Genomic DNA, 23573 nt, shown 5'->3' on the forward strand with positions numbered 1-23573 from the left:
GGGAGATGGGAAGAGAAAGAAGATGCTGGGGGGCAGCTATTTTCCAACGTGAGGAGGCAGGAAAATGCTTTCAGGTCGGGCACTGGGAGACTTGGGCGTTATTATTAAATCCTAAATCTACCGTGAAGAGGGAATGGCCAGAGCAATGCCGGAGGAAGGACCGAGCTATTGGGAAAGATGCTTTCGCTGTTTTAAGGGGGTTTCTATAATCCAGGTTGATTTATTTTTGTTCGGGGCTGCGAGAAGCTAGAAAGAGAAAACCAAAAAGCTACCGGAGAAAAGAATAAGATCCTGACCTTTCCTAATTCTCCAAATCGGCAGTAATGGAAAGCAGAAGGTGCCAGGGGAGGAGGCAGGAGGCGAGGCCGAGCGGGCCGGGGTTCCGCACCCCGCAGCCCGGCCGGCGAGAGAAGGGCCATTCGCTTCCTTCCTTGGGACCCGCTCTGCTTAACGCGGGTTTAGTTAAGCGAAAGCAGAGAAAGGAATTAACCCACATCCCCGCTGAGGTCCCGACGGGGATATTCCGAGGCAGGATTGGTTTATCCCGCCCCGATAAACCCGTGGAGAACCCCCTGTTTTCCGCTTCTCCCCGGCTGCGCTTTACACGGAAAACCGCCGCGGAGTAAATACGCGGTTTTGTTACAACCCGGTCATTTGACATATGGAAAGGAGAGGAGTGGGGGCACATTTGAAAGGTAAATAAATAAAACCCAGCTTCGCAGCTGCCTGACCAAAGCCGGAGCAAGGAGAGGAAACCCGCATCCCTCAGCCCTGCTCGCAAACAGCCGCCGAGCCCCGGCGCGGAAAGAAGGGAAAAAAGCCCAAACCGACAGCAAAGGATCGGGCCCCGAGACGGGAGCGGGGTCACAGCCGGCCGGGGGGAGGCTTTAACACCGGTAAAACAACCACCGACAGCAACTCCGAGAACGGGGAGAATTCGCCTACGGAGGAGGGGGAAGAGAAATGCAGGGTCACCTTTTTGGCCAGGGACTCCCAGGCAGCGACTGCAACAGCTAATTATTTTCCTTTCAGTGCTCCGTTATTGCCGGTGTCCTCCCCGCCTCCCCTCCAATAAATAAATAAAACCCTCCTTTAGGCAGCGAGGCGTGAAAAATGATCCTCGCTGAACGCTTAAAAATAATGTCCCGTGAAGATCGGGGCTGCGGAGCCAGCCAGCCCCGTAATTAGGAGCCATTATCCGTCCTGGCTCGCCGAGGCGAGGTTTCAGCTCAACCCCCAGAGCTGAGCCCTACTAGGGGTTCCTGGCCGTGTTGAAGCCCCCTGGGTGCTTCCCTGCTGCCCTCAGTACCGGCGGCCATGGGGAGCTGGTTCTCGGGGGATCCCCGATGGTCCCCCCCCCCTCCCCTTTCCCCGAGCGACGCGGATATTTGCAGGCTGCGTGAGTTTGACCGGGGCACGGGGAGAGCTCGAGTGGTTGGGGGAAATTTAGGGGATGGGGAAAATCTAAAGTTAGAGCCGTTTGGGGATCTTCCCCTCAAAAAGAAACTAACACCAAAACCCAGCGGCGCCGGCGCTCGCAGGCCCCAGAGAGATGAGCCTGCAGCTCTGGGCCGTCCTGCGAGGGGTACCCATGGCTCCTGGATAAGGGGGCAAAATCAACTCAGAAAGCTCAACTTCAATCCCGGCCGGCGCCCGCGGCTTAAAACCCCGCAATGACTCCTCAAGGCAAAAGAAGAGGAACTGAGCCGGGGGAAAGTGTCCCAGCGACAGAACCCCCTGAGCCTCCTCCCTTGAGAGGGGGGAGAAAGGGGTCTCTCTGGGGAAGCACCGCTTCCCTGCAGAGAGGACCCCCCTCCATCCCTCCAAACCCTGGGACCACCAACTTGGAGAACCTCCAGCACCAGCGGAGGCTGCAGGGACACCGGCTGCTGTTTCTTATCCGCTCCTGGCCCCTTTGGCTCATTTTCCTCCCGCACTTCGCAAACAAACAAGCCCCCAAAATATTAAAAATAGCTACTTTATATTAAAATACACACACACCCCCCTTCCAGACACACCACCACCACCACCCAGCCTCGCTGCACATCGCTTTCTTCCTTCGGATCCCTTCTCCTCAAAGCAGGCTCGGTTATTAAAGAAGGCTGAACAAAGATAGCCCCGAGAGCGGTTATCAGCGCATTTTAACTTCATCAAAGACTTCGGGGGAGAGGGAGAGGAGGGGTCTGGCACCTTCTAGTAATGAGCTTGTCAGGAACACCCCTGCCAGAGCAATTGAACAATTTGCACACAAGCAAAAGAAAAGGAGCCGGGAGGGAGGGAGGAAGGGGAAATGCTACAAAAGCCCCTTCAATTTCCAACCATGTGCTTGGCAATCTGGAAAATAGATTCATTGGCCTCCTCTTTTCTCCCATGTCGAGTCTTGTAGCCCCTTTTGTAGGAGCTGGACATGAAAGGGAGACAACCAAGTGCCGGACACGAAGATCGCTTTTCAAAAGCAAATGTGTGTGAAGGCGAGATGTGAGACCGCTCGCTGCGGGGAGGCGGCACGTTCAGGAACAACATCAACAAACTGCGCGGAGGTTCGCGGTGGCACAGACAGGGGCAGAGGAGGGGGGAGAAAAAAGGGGAAGGAGGGGGAGAGAAAAGAAAAGCCGACCCCCCCCTCCCCATCGGCGCACATCGCCCGGCTCCTGCCTGAGCCCCGGCGGGCCCCGCACAAAGCCCCGCTCGCCCGGGGACCGGCCCCCGCTCCCTGCCTCGTACGTCTCAGCGCTTGCTTTTTTGTCTTTTCCATTTTCTCCTTCAGCTGCACGGGGAGAAAGGCCTCGATTCTTTAGATCAGGGTCCCTGCCAACAAACAAACCAAAGAGCCACGTTTGGTCCCTGAAATAAATAAATGGGGAAGGGGGGGGGGGGGGGGGTAGAAGTTCGGAGAAGAAGGGAGCGCTAAAAGATGTTTATTTACTTTGTAAGTTGTTGCAAAATTTAGGCGGAGATCAAGTTTCATTCGGTCATTCAAATGCTGCAGGCCCAAGGGGGACGAGTGTGCGGGGGGGGGGGGGAACCCTCCAACTGATTTTCTCATGTGTCAACTTTTCCAAACAAAATAAAAGGAGATGGGGGGGAATAGGAGAATCTTTCTCCCTACCCCCACCTCCCTCTCCCTAGAAACAGGCATTTTTGGGGGGGGAAACAAACCAAAAAGCAAGTAAATAAAAAATATAATGAAGAAAAAATAAAAATATGCAGGGTCCTTCCCCTTGTCGGCCAAAGCGGGGATCCCCTCTTCGGCCCGGCCGGGAGAGGCAACGGGAGGGAGGTAGCGCAGAGCACCCCGCGCAAGCTGCGCGCCCGGCCGCGGAGGGGAGCGCTCGGTGCCGCCGGCTTCGGGCACAGAAACTCATCGGCCGGGTGAGTGTCGCCAACCCCAGGGTGCGAGCCACTCGCTTCCCCGAGGCCCGAGCGGGGCTCCGGGCTCTCAGCGTGACAAAGGACATCGCAAAGAACGTTTGGGATTATTAATATCATTTTTTTTAACCAGGTCACAAACATTTATTAATTTACACCAACGGTGGACAAAATTCTGTTGCCTTTTCCACATCAAATTATTCACAGATTCTCTCAATAAAATAGATATGACGGATGCACAACCAGTGAAGAGTTAACTGGACTCCGCTCATTAGCTCCCGAATAATCTATATACAAATAATTACCAGTACACCAAAAAACCCACGCACGGAAGGGGTGGGAAAACGGGGGTCGAAAAAAGAATAGGATGGGAACTCATCAAACGGATCGGATTTTCCTTAAAACGTGCATTTGAATGTCTCATTGGAAAAAGAAAATGGAAAAAAAAAAAAAGAAAAAGGAAATAAAAAAAAAAGGAAAACAAAAATAAACCGCAGTCCTGAGTTTCACCGACTTTTCTTCTTAAAAATAAAGAAACCCTAAACAGTGCCTTTTCAAACCAAACCCGAAGCTTCAAAGAAACTAAAAATAAGATCGAACCATTAAAACATTTTCTTTGAGAGCAGGGGAGACACGGAAACACATGGCAAAAACCGCCCGGGAGAGAGACTTGCAGGGACGAAAACGGGTTCGCTGCGACCGGGAGCGTCTGCAACTCCCCGGGGCGCTTTCCCAGGCGATTTAGGGGACCCCGCGGAAAACCCGCACCTCTCAAAGGAAACATTTCCGATCCTAAGACCGTTTCTTTCTTAACATCCCCCCCCCCCTCCTTCACCCCCCCCCGCAAGACGTTGCGTGTTCAACCAGCCCAGGTCCCAGCTTAGGTTACGGCCACTTTATAAATACGCTTTGGCGCTTGCGGGACCAAACCGTGTTGTTCTTTCCCCTCTCCCGCCCTCCCGAGTTATTTAATGATTTTTTTTTTCCCCCGAGCAAATAGACACAAACAGATTTGGATGCCGCAGAGCCTGGAAATAAAGTAAAAATTAAAAATAAAAAAAAAAAAAAAAAAAAAAAAGGAAATATTTCCTACCTTTAAAACACAACAGGAGGAGATGGGGGAGAAGGGGAGAGGGAAAGGGAACCAGTTTCGGAGGAGGGGGGAGAGCTGGGAAGGGGCCTTTTGCTTCTCGACTCTCGCCCCCTCCCCGGTCCCCCCCGTCCCCAGCACACTTTAAAAATGACAGCTGCTCAGGGTTGTGATTTTACTGGAGAAGTTCTGGGCCGGCTGCAGGAGCGGCTCGTGTGCCAGGCTGACCTGGGGCTGCGCCGGGGCCAAGGCGGGGCTGAGCACGGCCAGGACCTGTGCCGGGGGGCCCGCCTGGCCGGCCGGGTAGGGAGCGGCGGGAGCGGCGCTGGGGTTGGTGCTGGGCGGTGGGGGCACGGCCCCCCCGATGATGTTGTCTATGGAAAAAGAGGGCCGGGACGGGTGGTTGGTGCCGGTGCCGCCGCCGCTGCCACCGCCACCGGCGGGCGTGGGGTCCGGCTTCAGGGTCTGGAGGAGGGCAGCGGGCAGGGCGGTGGGGCTCAGCTGGGGGTGGTAGAAGGACTTCCTGCAGTTCAGCTCGCCGCCCAGGAAGGAGGGCAGCCCCGAGGCGGCGGAGAAGACGGAGGTGGCGGCGGGAGGCGGCGGAGCCGGTAACGGGCAGTGCGGCGCCGGGAAAGGGAAGGCGCCCGCCGTGCCCCCGGCTCCGCCGCCGGGGTGGTGGTGGTGGTGGTGAGGGTAGCCCTGGAGCTGCAGGCCGTAGTTGTAGCCGTAGGGTCCGTAGGCGAAGCTGGGCAGGAAGGCGGCGGGGTCGGCGGCCCCGGCCCGCAGCAGCAGCTCGGGGTGCGGCGGGTGCAGCTGCTGCTGCCGCTTGAAGCGCTTCCTCCGGCGCAGGAAGCTCCCGTTGTCGAACATGTCGGCGGACTCAGGGTCCAGCGTCCAGTAGTTGCCCTTGCCCGGGTTGCCGGGCTCCCGGGGGATCTTGACGAAGCAGTCGTTGAGGGAGAGGTTGTGGCGGATGCTGTTCTGCCAGGCGGGGAACTTCTCCCGGTAGTAAGGGAAGCGCCCGCTGATGAACTCGCAGATCTCGCTCAGCGTCAGCCGCTTCTTGGGGCTCTGCAGGATGGCCATGGTGATGAGGGCGATGTACGAGTAGGGCGGCTTCACCAGCGGGTTCTTTCCCCCCGCGCCTCCGCCGCCGCCGCCGCCGCCCGCGGGCGCCTTCTCCCCGGGCGCGGCGCCGCGGGCACACGCCGGCTCCGAGCCGCCGGCGGGGGAAAGTCGCTCCGGGGACCCCCCCATGCGCGCCTTGGCGGGCCCGCTCCGCGGCAGGGCGAGCCCCAGCGGATCGCCGCCGTCCTCCTCCTCCTCGTCCTCCTCCTCGTCCTCCTCCTCCTCGTCCTCGCTGTACTTGCCCCCATCCTGGGGCGGGCCCACCACGTCGATATCCGCGTCCTCCACCTCGGAGAGCGGCTCTTCCTCCGGGGAGCGCTCGGACATGATCCCGCAGCCGCCGCCGCCGCTGCTGCCCAAAGTCATTGTTGTGCGGCCGGGGCGGCCGGGGCCGGGCTCCCCCCCCCACCTAGCGGCGGCTCCCGGGATGGGCCCGGGGCCGTGCCGGAGGGCTGCGGCCGCCGCTGGGACTCCGCGCCCCGGCGCCGCCGCTCCGCGCCCCGCTCGCCGCGCCGCTGCTGGCGGGGCCGCGGCCGGGCTGCGGGGTGGTGGCTACGGAGGGAGGGGCAGCGAAGGGGCGCGGGGCGGGGGGGGAGGGACGGGGCGCCCGGAGGCTGGGCAGGGAGCTTGGAAGCAGCGGTAATAAATAATAGTAATAATGATAATAAAAGGAGAGAAAAAGGGGGGGGGAAGGAAAAGGGGGAAAAAAATCGGGGTTGCGGAGGCTCCTTGGCTGGGCTGAAGGGAGGGAGGGGGAAGGAGGGAAAGAGGGAGGGAGGGGCGGGGGAAGAGGGAGGGGGGAGGGCAGAAGTTGGGAAGGCGGCTCCCCCCTCCCCACCCCTCCCGAGCTGGGACCCGATGGAAACGCTCCCACTCTGCGCCTCCTGCCAGCGCTCCCCAGGCCTTTATACGGCCGCCCGGCATCACGTGGCGCCCGCCGCAGCCCCCGCGGGTCCCGGTGAGGAGCTGCCCGGCCCGACCCGGATCCCCGGGGAGCGCGGTCCCCGTCCGGGCAGGGATGCTTTCGAGGAAAGGCGCTGCCCGCTCCGCCGGCTTTCGGATGCTCCGGCTGCGCCTGGAGCCGGCTGCAGCTGCAGGGGGGTCGGCGCTGCATAAAGCTTTCCCCTCCCTGTCCCGAGCGCCCTCCGCGGCTGGAGGCTCGCAGGGCCCGTTCCTACGGGAGGAGGCGGCCGCCTCCCTCCGCCGGGGCCTACGGAGGGTCCCTTCCCTCCTGAGGGTTGCCCACCCCGGGGCTGGAGACCCTCAATCCGTCAGGGCCGACCCCTCGGTACCCGTGAGGGGTCGTGTGAATTTGGGGATCCCTGCTCCCCTTCTCCACCCGCTCATGTCACCGACACGTCACTGACTCCGGAGCACCCATCCTGGAGACTTGCCTTCCCCGAGGGTTCCCATGGGCCCGCACCCGCGGAAGGGATGCTGCCGCATGGCAGGTGCGGGGTGGAAGGTGGGAAGCAACGCATGGCCAATCCTCTCTCCCCTCACGAATAAACCATAGCTAAAGCTGTGCGTGACGGCGAGTGCTGGGATGGCATCTGCGTCCCGCATCCCTGGACGGGACTGGCTCGGCCGGGTACCACTTTCCTAGCTGGCCCACCCGGAGCTCGGCCAGGCCCCAAGGACGGGGAGTTTCCCCCGGCCTCGGGATCTCCTGCCTGCCGCTCTCCTGCCATCGCTCCCCCTGAGGTGCAGCATCCCCCGATGGCTGGCAGGGAGGTAGCGGGCAGCGGACACCCGCTGTGCCGCGGGCTGCAGCCGAAGCGGGAGGATTTCCCAGTGACCAGAGTCACCCCATGTCCCCCGGAGCCTCAGCAGCGTCCCCGCTGGTGGCGGAGCTCCGCTGCCCGCCTTCATAGGGCAAGGCCGAGGCGGCCACCCCGGTGTTAGGCTAGGGACACGGCCACGGCTGCAGCCGCCCACTCCGCACCCCATGGGGTGACTGTGGCAGCCGATTGTCACTGACGCTGCTTCGCATACACAGAACCACGCTCGTACGTTTGGGTTTCCCCGTCCCTTTGAGGCTCCGCAAACACATAGCCCCTTCCCCAAGAAGGATGCCTGAGGAGGGAGGACGGCTATGGTTTCCTCCAAGGGAGTGCCAGGGGCAGATCTGCCCCTCCAGGGCCGCGTTCAGCAGTGTGAGAATCTGCGGTGATGAATTGCCAGTCGCTGCCGTTAACAGGTGCGAGCATTTGGTGATAAAATCTCCAGCACTAATACCGGGGAGCCGGGCCAAACAGCTGCGCGGCCCCGCTTCCAAATGCCGGTCACAATTACTCAAGCCCTAACGACTCGGTCCACAGGCTCGTCAAGCTCGGGGGGACCCCGAGGAGCGGGCAGGAGCGGCCGGAGCTTCTCCAGCACATCTCCCGTTGAAGCAGCTATTTCAGAGCCTCTGCGCGGTACCGGTCGCATCCTCCTCCCTCACCACCAAAGCTGTAATCGGGGAGGATTTATCTACCGGAGGGGAGAAAATAGATGAATAACGGGGCTGAGAATGTTTCGGGAAAGTGGGAATTCTGCCCCGCAGACGTGTGTCAGGGCCGGAGGAGCTTTCCTAAGCTCTTTCACTTTTATACTCTTCCAGTGCTGATAACCTACTTTTGCAACACATACACATACATCTCCCACTCATATGTGTGTATATATGTATTCAGCTATATATACTTGCATTTATGTATATTTCTTATATTTTTTCTTATATATATACATATAATAAGCTAACATGAGTAAGCGCTTCGGAGACGCCGCATCTTTTCTACGTCTTCATTTTAAACTCTCTGTTCATCAGCCCCACGGAAGGGGCGATGGGAAGAACAAATGGAAGAGAGCAAGGAGGGAAAAGACCCGCACCGCTTTCCATTTTTATTAAGTAAAATAATAGTTATGCCTCCCCTACATAAACGAAAGTGTCATAAAAAATTCCGAAGCAGCTGCCAGAGATTTCGACCACACACACAACGGGGCGATTGAATTTCCACTTGGTGCATTTCGTGGCAGCGAGGAACCGACGGGAGCTGCGCCTTGTGCCTCTGCAGGGCGGCGAAGGGGAAGGGCAGGAGGGTAGCAAACGCCTGGGGGATGCTCCTCCGCCTCTCCGCGCCCTGGGGGCAGGGAGGCTGCCTTTCTGTCACTCTGGCTAGAGGCTGGTCCCTCACTGCTCGAAGTGAAACAGATGTAGGTGCCTACCTCCTGGGGTATGATCCCCCCACCCTGCCCTGCCCCGGCTGCCTGCTCCCCCCTGCCTGCAATGCAGCGCCGGGCAGCCCGCGGGGGGAGCCCCCGGCAACTGAGGGTTTGGGATTGTGTGTGTTTGCCGCTGTACTCATGGGCATCGGGATCTCGATGAGCTCGAAAATGATGGGGGAGGGAAGGGGTCGATTCGAGGCTGCTACTGATGGGATGCGGCCGCTGCCTTGTCCCGCTCCAGCGTGGACCTTCCCCCCCGCCCTCCGCCCCCAGCATTGCGCATCCAGAGCCACCGCAGGTCGAGAAATAGTATGCCCCGATCAGCCACCATCAGCATAATTCCTGCCTGTTTCAAGGCAAAATATCGTCCCCGTTAAAGTCGGGAACAACCAAAAAACCAAACGACAGGGAATGAGTCCCGGTCCCTCCATCTGCGAGCGGCTCCCGTTCGCCGAGGCGGTGTTATCCGCGGCTCTGCCACGCAAGACCGCCTGTAGAAACAAATCAAAACGAGAAAAAGGACCTAAACTACACCAGTCCCGAAATGATTTAGAAAAGGAAAACCTTGGGCTGAAACAAACCAGATGGTCGGATCTCAGACACGTACTCACACACACACGCTCCCGGCCGTGCACCCGCGCACGGATCGAGGGGTGAGTTTTAAATCACGGGTGTGTATGCCGGTGTGAGAAATGATGCGATGTCCCGAAAAAGAAACTCGATCGATCTACCCGAAAGGATTGCCTTGTCATCGTCCCACTGCTCCCAGGGCAGGGAGGGAAGCGGTTTTCCTGAGGCAGATTTTGAATGCTTTCCTCTCTGAAGGGTTTCATTACAGACAGCCTTGCTTCCCCTCTCCCGTTTTAACCCGATCCTGCTTTACATTTCACGTTAAATTGCGGTATCAAACGTGCGTGGGGCTGAGAGCTGGCGGGGTGCCGAGAGTCTCCAAAAAGTAGGGGGAAAAAAAACAAGCCGAAAATAAAAGGCCATCAGCCGATCAGGATTATTTCCCCCTCTCCTTTAAATTGACTTTGTCTATCCAGCCTGTCTTAATGAGGGGTTTGAGCCAGGCGTGTAGGACCGGCGTTTGGACGGCCCATAGCAGGTGAATCCCCCAGTGTCCTGTGCTCCTGCTCCTTGGGAGCAACGTGGGAGCGTCTCGGAGCCCCTGCAACCTGCAGAACGACCGCAGCGATCAGGCACAATTCTTTATCCACAAGGAAAAGCTTGCTCCCTGCCTGTCCGCAGAGACCGTTATTGCCGGGGTGATGGTGGAAGGGAGGGCAGGATACCGACCCCGGTGCGATCGCTGCTCCCGCCCTGGCACTGGCCATGTCCCCGCCTAACGCATCTGGTAGTGACCGGAGCATCGCTGTTGCTGGGCTTTACCGGGGGCAAACCCCGGGTAAGGGCAGCATCGGGCCCTGCGGTGTTTCCGAACGTTGTTTTGGGCAATGCTTTGGGTTTAGCTCCAGCCCAGTCGATGTTGCTCCCAGATGCTTCCAAATGATCTGTTGGTTTTGTGATACATAATCGTTTATGTTTCCTCTGTTGAGCAGCATCTAAATTCGTTTATTCTGATGAGAACCGCATCTACAAGTCCCCCAAGGCTCAGTGATGGATTTTTCTGTATTACCTCGTTATCAAGCTTGGCTGACCTCTAACTTCTCTGAAAACATGAACAAGACAGACCTGCTGCTGCCTGGGCTGCCCCAGGGGGCTCTTTTTCCACTTATGTGATTTCCTTTGATATTATTTCTCTTCTTTCCATATCCAAGGCTCAGACCTTCAGTGCTCCCTGCAGTTCAACCTATTTTCCAGACCCGTACCACCAGCTTCCAGCTTGCAAAGATCAGTTTGCAGCCTGCGCACCAAGAGCTTCCAGCACAGGGATGTTACTGGGAATGGTGGTGCCAGATAGTGCGAGATGTATGAAATTTCCAGTCTGGAAACCACTGGAGTCAGGTGTTTATATTCATCCCTGCAGCTCTCAGGTGTTGGACAGCTCGGTTTGGTTGACCTGGATTTTCAATGCAGGTGTCTCAAAACCCACCCCAGAAAAAGGCCTTGGATTTCAAGGGAGACTTTCCCCAGACACCCCATGTAAGTGGCTGAACCCTATGAAGCTCTGGAGAACAAGCACCTGTGTCTTTCCTGGTCTTCAGATGAGCAGGGAACTCCTCTCCTCCTATACACATCCATCTATTTCTGTGCTGTGAGCTGACTTTAGGACCTTGGGTTTGGACTTGCTTTATTTAAAATGTGTATTTGCTGCTTTCCATTCATAACTGATCCCATCCCACATGGATTTGAAGCCCAGCGAGCTCATACTCAGCGTAATACTCAAATGATTAACTCTGGCTTGGTATAAGCTTTTTTTTTTTCATATGAGATGAAAAGAGATGGATACGCACACTTACACGAGTGAGGGGAACGCAGTGATTTCAAGCCATAAACCACCAGGTGTACTTTTGAGACTCACCAAAGCCAGCTCTCCTGCTTGCCATAAAAAACACATTAGCCAAAGGCTGATGCGTGTGGAAAGCAATTATGCTCTGGCACATGGCAACGTGTATAGAACAGCCTGGTAACTGTGCCTACCACACAAGGAAAAATATCCCTGTGAAAACAAGCCTGCCAACTCACTTCTTTCTCTCTTAAATCCCTGAGATTAAAAGAGAGGATTTCTTTGGGGGGTCTGAGGAATGGATGTCTGAGGGAATCAGATTTTCCAAAACTGGGTGCACCAGTGCAAGAACCCAAGTAAATGGCCAGATTCACAAGGGTGTAGAAACTCGTGATGAAGTTTCAGAGTCCAAGTTTTCCATGTCAGCATCTGATCATGCCAAACGTGCCCGGGAAATCCCTGCTGCTGAGTTCTCTGCATTCGACAGCTGAGCAGCCCGAATGCCCAGCTCACCCTCTGAGTTTGCAGAAGTCCATTTCTGCCAGAAACACCACCTGAGCACCCTCAGCTTGGGGGCCAGGAGCAGTATAGGAGAAATATAGAATATAGGAGAAAGGGCTTTCAAAGATGGAAATTACAGAGAAGGTGGAAAATTAACAGAATATAATTTCACTGGGACAATTCCCAGTCTTTTGAGGATTTGACTCCTTTATATTCCTTTCCTGCATGTAGTAAATGGCTGGGGATAAGAGCGTCTGGAAGTATGCAGCAATCGCCAGCTGGAGATCAGGCTGGGGTGAATCTGCTGTATCCTTATAAAAATCATCCCTGCACATACATGCTGATATGTACAGACCTGCCTTGCAAAGATGTTCCTAGAAATATTTTGCCTCTTGACCTCAAATACATCTGCACAGGAATATATCACAGGGCTCCTTTTCTCTGTTCCCATCTTTGGCAGGAGCTGAGTAAACAGAGGCAACCTGAAGCCTGAGGGGGCAGGTGAAGTATCTCACCCATGCAGAGCAGAGGCAGAACCAAACCCCTTTACTCTATCTTCCTATCTAGTGAAGGACAGACAGGTAGGAACAGTATCAAATAAGGCATCACTGTAATAGACTGGAGCTGAATCTGCACAGAAGGGTGACTCTTGGCTTCATTGGTGATGCCAGTTCCTCCACTGCATCGCCACTGGGTCACAGCTTCACCCCACAGCTTGGCTTCCACACTTCCACACCCCAGCAGCTCCTTTCTTCAGGTCCAGGACCAGGATCTAATCCCTGCTTTGCCCCTGGGACACAAAGCCCTGACACAGTCCAGGCTGCATTTGTGGCAGCATCAGTGTGGCTGCAAGGGACAGGTCTACACCTCTATAAAATAGGTGTTTTGCAGTGCACACTAGGGAAAAGGAGCACACAAGAAACCCACCTCCAGCCTCTTCAGATAGGTGTCAACTTCTCCTGCCCCTTTCTGCAAACCATCAGAAGAAAATGTTGCCCTGAGCTGCACAGAGGCAAGAGGGGTGTTGAAGCTGAATGTATACACACAACACCCCTTCTTTCACTTACTGCAGGTGAGCCTGTGCTTAGTCTTGCTTGGAAGGGGAAGCTGCGTCACTCGGATGAAACAAACAATACTGAAGGAAAGGCTGATGTTTCACATCTGGCTTTACATTACTGGGAGAGATATCGTTTCTGCAGGAGAAGATACTCAGCATCACCCAGCTATAACTGAATCTCACAAACACTCATTACAAAATGACTCTTTTCTTATTACCGTTTTCCAGGCTTCTTCACAGTTTAGATATTGAGCCTTAAAATTGTGTTGTAAGAGGTTGTAAGTTACCCGCTCCCCGAAAATACATCGCTGGGGTCCTGCGGGGGAAGCAGGCTGGTGGGCTTCCCTCCCAGCGCAGAGATAAGCGTGCCATCTAGAGGAAATCCCCTTTATTGCCAGGACCGGCGGCTGAAAATTATCCAATAAAGCATAATTAACCTCTGGCTCCAGGGAAAATCCTCCATCCGTGCGCTGCTGCTGCTGGCTGCCGCACAGGCATGCTGCAGTGGGCTGACGATGCACCAAGGCATCGGGGTGGCTTGTGAAGGTCCCAGGCACTTGAAAGCCATGCCAGCCCACGCTGGGACACGCTGACCTGTCCCTTGTCCATAGGTGGTATCAGATGTCCAGCCCTCCTGGTATAGGCGTTTGGATGTAAAGAAGGAGAAGGAAATATGAGTGTTTCCATAGCACATGTTCTTTGCCATGTCTGCCTCTGAGAAAGGTAAGGACGCTACACATAAGGATAAGGCTGTATATACTATATAATGCCCTCCAGTGGCTGCTAGCAGCAGTCCTGGACCTATGGGTGCCAATGCCTGAGGTAAGTGATGGCCCTGGTGCACTAAGGGAGGCAGTGACAAGGTCATATCCTCATCCAATAGCTCCCACTCTGTGGAGCACAGCAACGGGAGTCTGGCCTCCTCTGGGGTAGATCCACGTGTCCACTCATTTTTCCTAGAGGAAAAATCTCCTTCATGTCTAACTTCCCAGGTTGGACTGCTCTTACACTGCTGCTGTCATGGGCACCCCATCCAGACCTTCAGGCATGGTTGTAGGTCTGGGACACCATAGTCCTCATACCTTCCTGTGGTCAGAGGCAGCCCGCTGAAGCCCACAGCATCCATACCTCACACCTCCCACTATTTCTACCACCACCAGTGAATAGCACAGCTGCAGTCACCAACACAAAGCTGTTGTCTCACTAATAAAAACAAATCCTTCCAGCCCTAAAGATAATTGAAAAACAGTGATCTAGGTCCAAGCAGGGGGACAAGTGCTACTGCCCAGCAGGGAGCTCTCTTGTAAAAATGGGAATGCTTGCAAATAAAAACCTTCAGATATGGAGAAAGACCACGGAAGATCCCACATGAGAGAAACCTTACTCTGCAGCAAGAGCAGGTACGTGCTTAAGCAAAGACTGGAGGGGAGCTGCGGTTGCATTGATTTGCTCATGTTATGGAGGATTTTTCAGTATTTTCTCTCCTTTTTTACAATGAAAATGGTTTCTGCTTTCGTCACTATTTCAGAAGCTCCCCAAGATGCTGCTCTCTGAGGCCTCTAAGCAAAACTGAACCCCAGCAACATCTGCAGCACCTTTTTGCTTTTAACAATGAGCCTGTTTCCATTCTGCACCCTTGTCACCTTCAACCCCACACTTACGGGCTCTCAGGCCCAATTCTTGACTCATTTCTTGCTTTCACCACCCACACAGTTTTTGTTCCCCCTGCTCCATGGCAGGGAGGGAAGACATGGATGTCCCCATGGCTCATCACAGCCGCTTGCTAGTAATGCTGCAAAGAGATTTGCAACAGTGCCCTAGGAGCTTCTGCACTTTATAGGTCTCTTATTTCCTGTCATTACCAAGAAGAGCCTAGTTGTAATAAAAAACTGGGCTCTGATCCTACAAACACTTATGCCTGAGCTTAACTCTAAGCACGTGAGCCGTCAAAGGGGACTATTCATGTGCTTAAAATTTAAGCATGTGCTTAAAGCATCTGTAGGCCTGGAGTCTGTCAGTGTGGGGATTTGTCCCTTAAGCCCATATTCTGGGTCATTATCCTTTTCATGTCTTCTCTGGCATCTCAGAAGATGCTTCAAAGGGGAATTTTCAAGTTCTTCAATAAACTTTGCCTTCCCGAGCAGCCTGGATTCTTGCCTATTCTGTGGGGCAATTCTCCTCCGTTGCCTCCCCTCCCCCTGTTAGTGATAATCCTGTGCTATTTCATGCTTGGCCAGACAATTAAGCCCTCTTGCTGCTTGGCTCTGTCTTTGTTATGTATAATTGTTCCAAATAATTAGCCACTATTGCATGCTATTCTGAAACTACTTTGTATTGCATTTATACTTAGAGGGTGAGCATCAGCTTGGGGAGAATCCAAGCAGTAGACAGCCTGGAAAGAAAGGGCTTCAAGCCAGGGGAAGATGGATACGAGCTTAAACCAACACTGTGGAAAACCTAACAATAAGTAACCAGCGAGGAGTAAATGTTGCTTGGAGGGGGTCTGCGGCTGGTGAGGTCTGGGCAGGAGAGCTGAGGGTGGGCTATGGGGTCTTGGACAGGGTGTCACCTGGCTGCCACCTCGTGGGTGCTGGCTACAGTGCAAGAAGCAAAACCATATACTTCCATCACTTCCATGGTGACCTGAAGAAGCGTCTTGGCCAAGTGGCTGGTTTTGCCATCTCTGGGCAATGTAGGGAATGGGTAGATGTGCTGGGAGGTGTTTGAGGTCTGGCAGGAAAACGTTCCCTAATTGTGACTTTGGGATGGCAAAACTTGCTATTTCTTGAGGGTAAAGGCTCCAAACGATGACATCAGTTAAGCAGCTTTCTGTTTTCCCACCAGCAAACACATCCTTTTCATGGACAAAGGCTGGATGGTATGCTCTAAGGAGTTACAGCTCCATGTAAGCATCTTTTTAAACCTGAAAATCTTGTGGTGTAGCACAGTCCCCTTAGCACAACTGCCTCTTGTCTTTCAATCAGGGAACATCTGAAAAGGATATAACCAAGACCTGACCTGCACTGGTGGATTAATTCCTCTGCTGAAACCCATGGCCTGCTCTGAGCGAAGAGCCAGGATGGCCAGAGACAGTGGCTTAGACAATTTTGTGCTTTTGGAGATCCATTCTCTCCAGTCAGGTTAGGCCACTTGAAGCCTCCTGATACGGATCTACAAGCTCAGTTTGGTTTCCAACACCTGGTTAGCAGAAGGAGATTTAGAACCGAGATGTCTGTGGTGCAGATGGAAAGCACCCAAAATGCCTGACACAGTTGGGCCCATCCTTTGCAGATGTACTGCTTCTTTTGACTCAGCAGAGCTGATGCAAATGGAAAATGGACTCTTCCCAAGTGCGTACATAACACCACTCCTCCATGCAGCACCCCAAGGCGCTACAAGGCAGGCCTGATTGTTAGTGTTGGGATGGCACAGTTTGTTCAACACATGCATAAAACCAACTGTTGCAGTGTAACCATTCCAGCAGTCCCAGTGCAAATGCATGGACCTTGGATGCTCTCCCAAGACCTTGTAGGTGTTACTTAGCCAATGCTCAGGCTCCGCCACTTTGCTGCCTGACCACAGCCCTGCTTCTTCAGTGCTGTAAGAGTCAGGCCAGTTCGCAGCTCTGCCATTCATATACACAACGCATTTCAAACACAAAGTCAGGCTGCCAATGAGGCTGGTGGCTGCAGACAAGTGTTCCTTCATTACCGTCCCCTCATCTCACTGGGAATTAAAGGCTCAGCTAGTCGCTGTGCTTCCACCTGTTTCCACGTTTTTCACTCTAGGGAGAACTGCATGGGGACAGCCAGCATCATCCCGCCCTGTATCCTGTCTCCAGTGACAGCCTGTGGTGGATGCTTAGGGGGAAAGTAAAAGAAGATACAGCGAGAGAAATCCTTCCTTTCTGAAACCTTCACAGGAGTCAGGAATTGGTGGCTTAGGGATTCCCTAGTCTGGAGGCTGCACCAGCCCACCGTGTTTAATAAAGACCCTCACCCCGATCTCACCCAAGCCTTCACGACATCCTGCCTTCACGCAGCCGTGAACAGGGCAGACCTCAAAAGCCGGGATGCTGCCGGTACATACTAAGACCCACCCCGGGGGCCTGAGCCCATGGCGGGGGGTGGAGCGGCTTCCCAAGGCTTTCCACTGGAGGTCAGTGTTGGCCTGAGCACGGTGTCTATGCCCCCTCGGGCCATCGAGCCCTGTTACTCCTCTCCCAGGGCAGGGCTGCTCTGGCCCTGCTCAAACACAGCGGCTGCATCACCATCTCCTGCCCGAGTATGAAGGACCCACATGTAAACGACCCAAACATATAAAAACAACCCAAAAAATAGCAGAGGTGGGGACAAAGCCCTTATAGCCCGATACGTAGCTCAGAGCTTGGGCAGTGCTAACTCCTGGCTGCTAGTTTATTAAAGCAAATCTCACCCAGTCCCACTGCACCCACTGCCCATCTCCCCGTCTGACTTCACTGCCTCAATTTTGACCTCAAACAAACACTACTGACTGGCTTCAAGCCACATATTTGCAAAGGGCAAAGCATTGCATAGAATAGAAGCTACTTATGGTATAAAATTCCCAACACTGGGACTGCTAACGGGGAGCTGGCAACATCCAGGCAAAATCAAACACTACCAGAGGGACTGACAAGTTCTTCAGGAAATGTGTTTCGATTAAAATTCCAGTTAATTCTGTGTTTGCTTGCAACAGGATGGAAAACACTACTTATGGCTTGGGAATATCAGCTCTTTCTTGCTGTTTGTTTTAACCTTCAGGGAAGCAGCAGAAAGGTGGTACAAGCATGAGACATGCAGAACACTGTCATGTGCAGACAGACATGGCAGCTTGGCTGGTCCTCCCTGAACAGTCAGTATCTCCCAGAGAAAAAGAGGAGTCTTTTTCCAAGTGGCAGCTCATTTTGGTTATTTGTTTCTGAATGTGCAGGCTGAGAGATCTGAATTCAGCCTGATCTTCCCTGAGTAGTTAGACTGTCTTGGCAACATCCCAGATCACCACCCAAATCTCTTCAGCGTTCAAGATCTATTTCAACCCCTGCTTCTGCATCTCATGGGCTCAAGATGGTGTATTGTGTACTGGTATACAGTAGTATAGTTCTGGTACCCTCAACATAAAAAGGACATGGAACTGTTGGAACAAGTCCAGAGGAGGGCCACGAGGATGATCAGGGGACTGGAGCACCTCCCATATGAAGATAGGCTGAGAAAGTTGGGTCTGTTCAGCCTGGAGAAGAGAAGGCTGCATGGAGACCTCATAGCAGCCTTACAGTATCTGAAGGGGGCTATAGGGATGCTGGGGAGGGACTCTTCATTAGGGACTGTAGTGATAGGAGAAGGGGTAATGGGTTAAAACTTAAATAGGGGAAGTTTAGATTGGATATAAGGAGGAAATTCTTTCTTGTAAGGGTGGTGAGGCACTGGAATGGGTTGCCCATGGAAGCTGTGAATGCTCCATCCCTGGCAGGGTTTAAGGCCAGGTTGGACAGAGCCCTGGGTGACATGGTTTAGTGTGAGGTGTCCCTGCCCATGGCAGGGGGGTTGGAACTGGATGATCTTAAGGTCCTTTCCAGCCCTAACTAATCTATGATTCTAAGTTGGGGCTCTCCCCACCACGAGACGTCCAGAGGACCCCTTGCCATCATTCTGAAGGGTGATATTCATTCCACAATCTGTGAGAGTAAAGAAAGTTTTGCTTTTGGCTTTTGTGTAAGACTGAGAGAGCTAAGACTGTCATTATTCAATACTCCCTAAACTCCCCAGGTAAAGAGGGGAGGATTTCAAAGGAGACTTGGCTTCACAACTGAAATCTGGGTGATAATTACTCCTGTTTCATTCAAATCCCTCTTATTCACTAAATAGGGGCATTGAAAAGAAGCTAAAACACATGGAGGGTTCAGGTATAAACTTTACAAAGCTTAAAGCTACTCTGTCCCAGCAAGGCTCATGCTTTACATGACACTTTAATCCTACTCATTTGCTAGATTCACCCTACCTGTAAACAAAGCTTGGAAATGCAAGCTTAACGGCCTAGTTGGGATACATTAAGTTAACCAAGAAGACACTCTTAAGGCATTAGTTTAATGACAATCACAATACAAGTTGCCAGAGGTTTGTGTGTGTGAGGATTAATATCTACAAGAAAAAGAAGAAAAGGGGTCTATTCCCTGTGCTTTCCACCTTGTTTGGCAGGATAAGGCCATGGTGAGGGTGGTTTATTGTTGCTCACGTGAGGCTTTGGGCTGAGGCTGTCTGGAAGACAGGGAGACACAGGGCTCTGAGGAGATACGCAAACCCAACACTGCACACCAGTGTTTGTGACACACCAGGATATGTTCATCCACTCTCTCCAAACCAGGTTTTCAGGGATCAAGTCCCCTGCAGTGACTCCTGCTTCATGCCAAAGCTCCCTTGGCTGAAGAGACCCCTCTTGCATAGGCACTGGGGTGTGGAATGGGTCTCCTGCAGAACCCCAACATCTGAAGCTGGGTGCTGCTCTCCAGAGAGCCCTGTGGCAAGATGATGCAGGTGGCTAGGGGACAGGAGCAAGGCACAGCCCAGCCCTTTAGGCACCCTGATCCCCATGGCTCCGCTAGCACTAAACACCCAGAGATGCCAGAAACTTGGAAAGCCATTTTGACATCAGTTTCCTGCTCCAGCAGGGCTCCAGGGTGACTGGAGCAGGCTCAGCCGGACTGAGATGTGTCGGCTCAGCCGTCTCTTCACAGTGCATCTCACCCCAGTAGAACAGCAGCATCTCCTGCACACCCCTTCCACCCCACATTGATTTCCTTTCATGCCAGCGCTTGATTCTCCCCTACCTCAGCAACCATCCTGCTCGTGGTGCAAACCCATCAGAGTCCCAGCCCAACACCCACTGATGCTGAAGAGAAGCTGGCAAACCCAGCAGTTTGGGCATATGTCTGCTTCTGACTGCCTGGATACTTAGACAAGGCTTCAGAAGTGCTTAAGTTTGCAAAGCATTGCAGGATCAGGTCCTGGGAATGAATGTGAGCTGTGATAAGTGTCCTTTCTATTGACTGTCCTTGCAAGTGGCTATTTCAGCATCCCTCCAACATCTATATAGACAGTATGCTATAGACGGGAATGGCACGCTATAAACTTTTACTACATAGATCGCTGTCTATGGATGTCTTCTGTAAAGACCCGAAGTATTTGAAGGGATAAGTTTTTTCACAACACCCATTCCGAGCAGGGCTATCACAAAGGGAAAAGCCACAGAAGCTACTACAGGAGGTGAAGCTGGAAGGACCAGAGAGGAGACCCAGAGCCCATTGCTCAGCTGAAAGCAGCAGACCAGGGCTACATCTGTGTTTTGGAGACAGATGAAGCCCCTATTTTAAGAAGGCAAAGAAGAAAAAAAGCATTTTCTTCCCTTCCCACTCATACTAGCCCCAAACACCCTCAGTTTCTACCGACCACATAGGAAAAAAGAATGGAAAACCATAAGCTTCCAAGCTGTGGGCAAAGCTGACTCCTTGGGTACCCGCCTGTACATCCTGCTTTCAGTCATGACCAGCAGACAGGGAATGAGGTGCTCAGTTTGCCACAAAACTCAACTGCTGTCCAGCTCCTCCTTAAGCAGGAGGAAGATGCAATAAGGACCACAAACTCCTCTGCTTCAGAGAACACCCTTGAAAAATGGGAAAGAATTCCTAGTTGTCATTTTTACCCAGAGGATGTATAAATTTGAAAAAGCTAAATCCAGGGATGGGGAATTCTGCCTTCAAAACCTGGTGAGAGAGTCTGGCAGGCAGTGCTGTAAATACAGAGCATCAGCCCGGCCAGTGAACAGGTTGGAATTCTGACTGATTTTGTTGCCAGGAAGGAAAGCTACGATCTCCTAATGTGATGTGCTAAACCAGAATTTCACCTGCAAGGGATTCCTTGAAGGGAAGATGCATTCCTTGCCATGCAAATGGAAACCATCAAGTCCAGTAAGAGCTGCACAGGCGAGCCTTGCAGGTGATGGGGAGCTTATTTCAGCCTTTGCATGGCTCAGCAGTGGTTAGTTACCATTCACTTTTTAATAACCCATAATAAAATAGCATGACTATCAATGTAAGACCTATAAAGTGTTACAACAACAGCACGATTCTGTCTGCCACCAGTTACAAGGTTGAACATTTCCGCTCTCCAAGGTCCAGCCAGAGCCAGAGGAACAGCAGCACTGGGCATGTTGGAAGGAAAAGCTTTATTTTAATAAAGTCTTTTCTAACAGTAGAAGTTATTTGTTAAAATAGCAAAAAGAAGCAGTCAGTGTTGGGTTTTTTTTCCTACAGGGAAACAAAAATATAAACATCTTAAATATTCATTTAAAATCCAGTGAATTGGTTTAGTGGCTGCTTTTTGTCTTTTTAGTAACTTTCATTCCAGTTACATAGGAGGAACCCAGGGAAGAAAGCCCATTTGTGAGATAGTTCTTGCGGTTGCACTGTGCACCCACCTCCTGGGTGTGCTCCTCCTTGCTCCAGAGTCGTCCCGAGGTGCCCTGATGCAGACAGCATCCCTGGGGTCGGGCTGTGGGGAATGGACACCCCCTGGGCATGGGGAGACCTGCCTGGCAAACAAAGCCAGAGAGCGTCTTTTCCAAGAGGGGATGGGGCAGGAAAATAGATCACCTTTCCTTCAGCTAAACATAAGCTGAGAAAGAGATGAGTTAGGTCCCCCCATAAGTGCGTGTCTGCACGCAGCCAGAACCTGAGGACCCCCAACCCCACCTCCAGCCGATCCCCATGGCAAGGAGAAGTCCATATGTCCAGAGTTGCCTATGGGAGCTTTGGGCCATCCAGCCAAGCTTCCCCTGGCCCCATCACATGTACCGCTCCAGGCCAGCAGGGAAATTGGGCTGCCTCATGTAGGAGTTGCTGGAGCTGAATTGGCCGAGGGACGATGCGGAGAGCCCCAGGAGCTGCTCACTGTGCTCAGCGCAGGCTGGGGGCCGCATGGCCGGCAGGGACAGTCTGTTGGGAGCCCCATAGAGCTGCGGGCTGCCTGGTGAGTAGCTGCCCTGTGCCACGGGCAGATGTGGGGGTGAGGCAGCATAGGGGTAAGCCAAGGTGTTAGGGCCAGCTCGGCCCAACAAGCTGGGACTGACAGGCTGCGCCTGGAAGCAGGGAGGCTCGGAGCTGCCGGTGGAGCAGGTAGGAGTCAGCTCAGCACCGGGCAAGCCCAGTGATGGGTGGCCCAGCTCAGACGGTGGCGAGGGCTGCAGGGCCTGCTGCCCGCTGATGAGGCTGTCGATGCTGAACATCCTGGGATGCTGTGCTGGAGGTGCTGCCCCTGCCGCATAGGGGTGGAAGACAGTGCTGGAGAGCTGGGGACCATAGCCAGGCGAGCAGAGGGTGTTGGGGTAGGGGGCTGCTGGTGCTGCAGGGCGGCCGGTGGGTGGGGGTGTGAAGGCACTGGAGTTTTGCATGTAGCCGGGGTAGGTGGTGATGTCGGTGCGCTTGAAGCGCTTCCTCCGGCGCAGGAAGCTCCCGTTGTCGAACATGTCCTCTGCGGCCGGGTCCAGCGTCCAGTAGTTGCCCTTACCGGGGTGGCCGGGCTCCCGGGGGATCTTGACGAAGCAGTCGTTGAGGGTGAGGTTGTGGCGGATGCTGTTCTGCCACTTCTTGGGGTTCTCCCGGTAGAAGGGGAAGCGCTCGGTGATGAACTTGTAGATGCCCCCTAAGGTGAGCTTCCTCTCGGCGGCGTTGGCGATGGCCATGGCGATGAGAGCGATGTAGGAGTAGGGGGGTTTGCCCCGCTGCACCGGCCGCTTCCTGCGGCGGCCACCGGCGGGAGGCGGCGGCTCCTCGGGGGGCGGCGGCGGGGGGCTGCTCCCAACTCCCCGCGGCTCCGGCTTCACCGACGGAGACCCCCGGGGCGGCCCGGGGGAGCCGGGGCTGGCCGCAGCGGCGGGGCTGGGCGCCGGCAGTGTGCACATGGCTCGCAGGCAGGGGAAGCCGGCCGCGTTCATATACGGCCCTCACCTTCCTCCTCCTAGGAGAATGGGGGGGCTGCGGGAGAAAAAGCCCCCCCCCAGGGGAAGGGAAGGGGGGAAAGGGAGGGGACAGGGAGGGGGGCAGGCGCAGCGGCAGCTCCCGGTGATAGGGAGGTCGGTCCTGAGCAGCTTGGCAATATATAGGGCGGCCGCCCCCCCAGAGGGGTGTGCTGTGCCCGGCCCGCCCCGGCCCCTCTCCCCGGAGGGGAGGAGGAGGCCCCTGGGGAGGGGTCCTGAATCCCATGGCTAAATCCCCCTGCCTCTCCATAAGGCTCTACCTCACAGCCATGCCCCCGAGCGGTCCCTCCCCGAGGTTCCCGGGTGCCAGCGCTGCTGCCGGCTCCGCTCCCGGGCCGTCTTTGACTTTATTTTTAACTGGTGTTTTCTCCCAGGGGCAAAAGCGAACAAAGCGAGTCCCCATGGCCAGACCGGGGCGAGACTGGTGCGGCAGGCAGCCCCCACAGCAGCACAGCAGGTAACCCACGGCCGGGATCTCCCCACCGCTGGGATTTCGTTGTCTTTCTTACCCTGCGAGAAGCGCTCAGAGGCGGGCCCAGCCGGGGGTTTCTCTCCAAAACCAAGCCACTCAGTTTAGTTGCTTTGCAGCCTGGTGAGACCTCTTGGTAAGGAAAGCCTGAGAAAAAGTTGGTTGGCTGGTTTGGTTTGGTTTGGTTTTTGTTTTCCCTTAGGAGAAAGGAAAATGATCCACAGAGCTTGGAGGTGCCTGCATGTACCTCCTGCAGGTTGAGCAGGGGATGCGGGACAGGGCTTGCATTTGGGGGACA

The 23573-nt window shown here is 54.3% G+C and overlaps 2 protein-coding genes across 2 annotated transcripts; both read right to left on the bottom strand.

Moving 5' to 3' along the window:
* Positions 1–3469: 3469 nt before the first annotated feature.
* On the bottom strand, positions 3470–6371 carry FOXD2 (forkhead box D2). The gene is given in 3 exon segments (XM_061344876.1): positions 3470–5104; positions 5106–5155; positions 5158–6371. Coding segments are annotated over 3 exon segments (1347 nt in total). The 5' UTR covers positions 5954–6371; the 3' UTR covers positions 3470–4603.
* A 15244-nt stretch (positions 6372–21615) lies between these two features.
* Positions 21616–22764, bottom strand: FOXE3 (forkhead box E3). Its single transcript, XM_061344724.1, has one exon. It carries the CDS (start codon positions 22762–22764, stop codon positions 21616–21618), a length of 1149 nt encoding a protein of 382 aa, XP_061200708.1.
* Between the last annotated feature and the right edge of the window lie 809 nt (positions 22765–23573).

The sequence above is a fragment of the Neopsephotus bourkii genome, unplaced genomic scaffold (assembly GCF_033783945.1).
Source record: "Neopsephotus bourkii isolate Nb327-2 ecotype Australia unplaced genomic scaffold, CSIRO-AGI_Nbou_v1 NB_234, whole genome shotgun sequence".
Taxonomy (NCBI): domain Eukaryota; kingdom Metazoa; phylum Chordata; class Aves; order Psittaciformes; family Psittacidae; genus Neopsephotus; species Neopsephotus bourkii.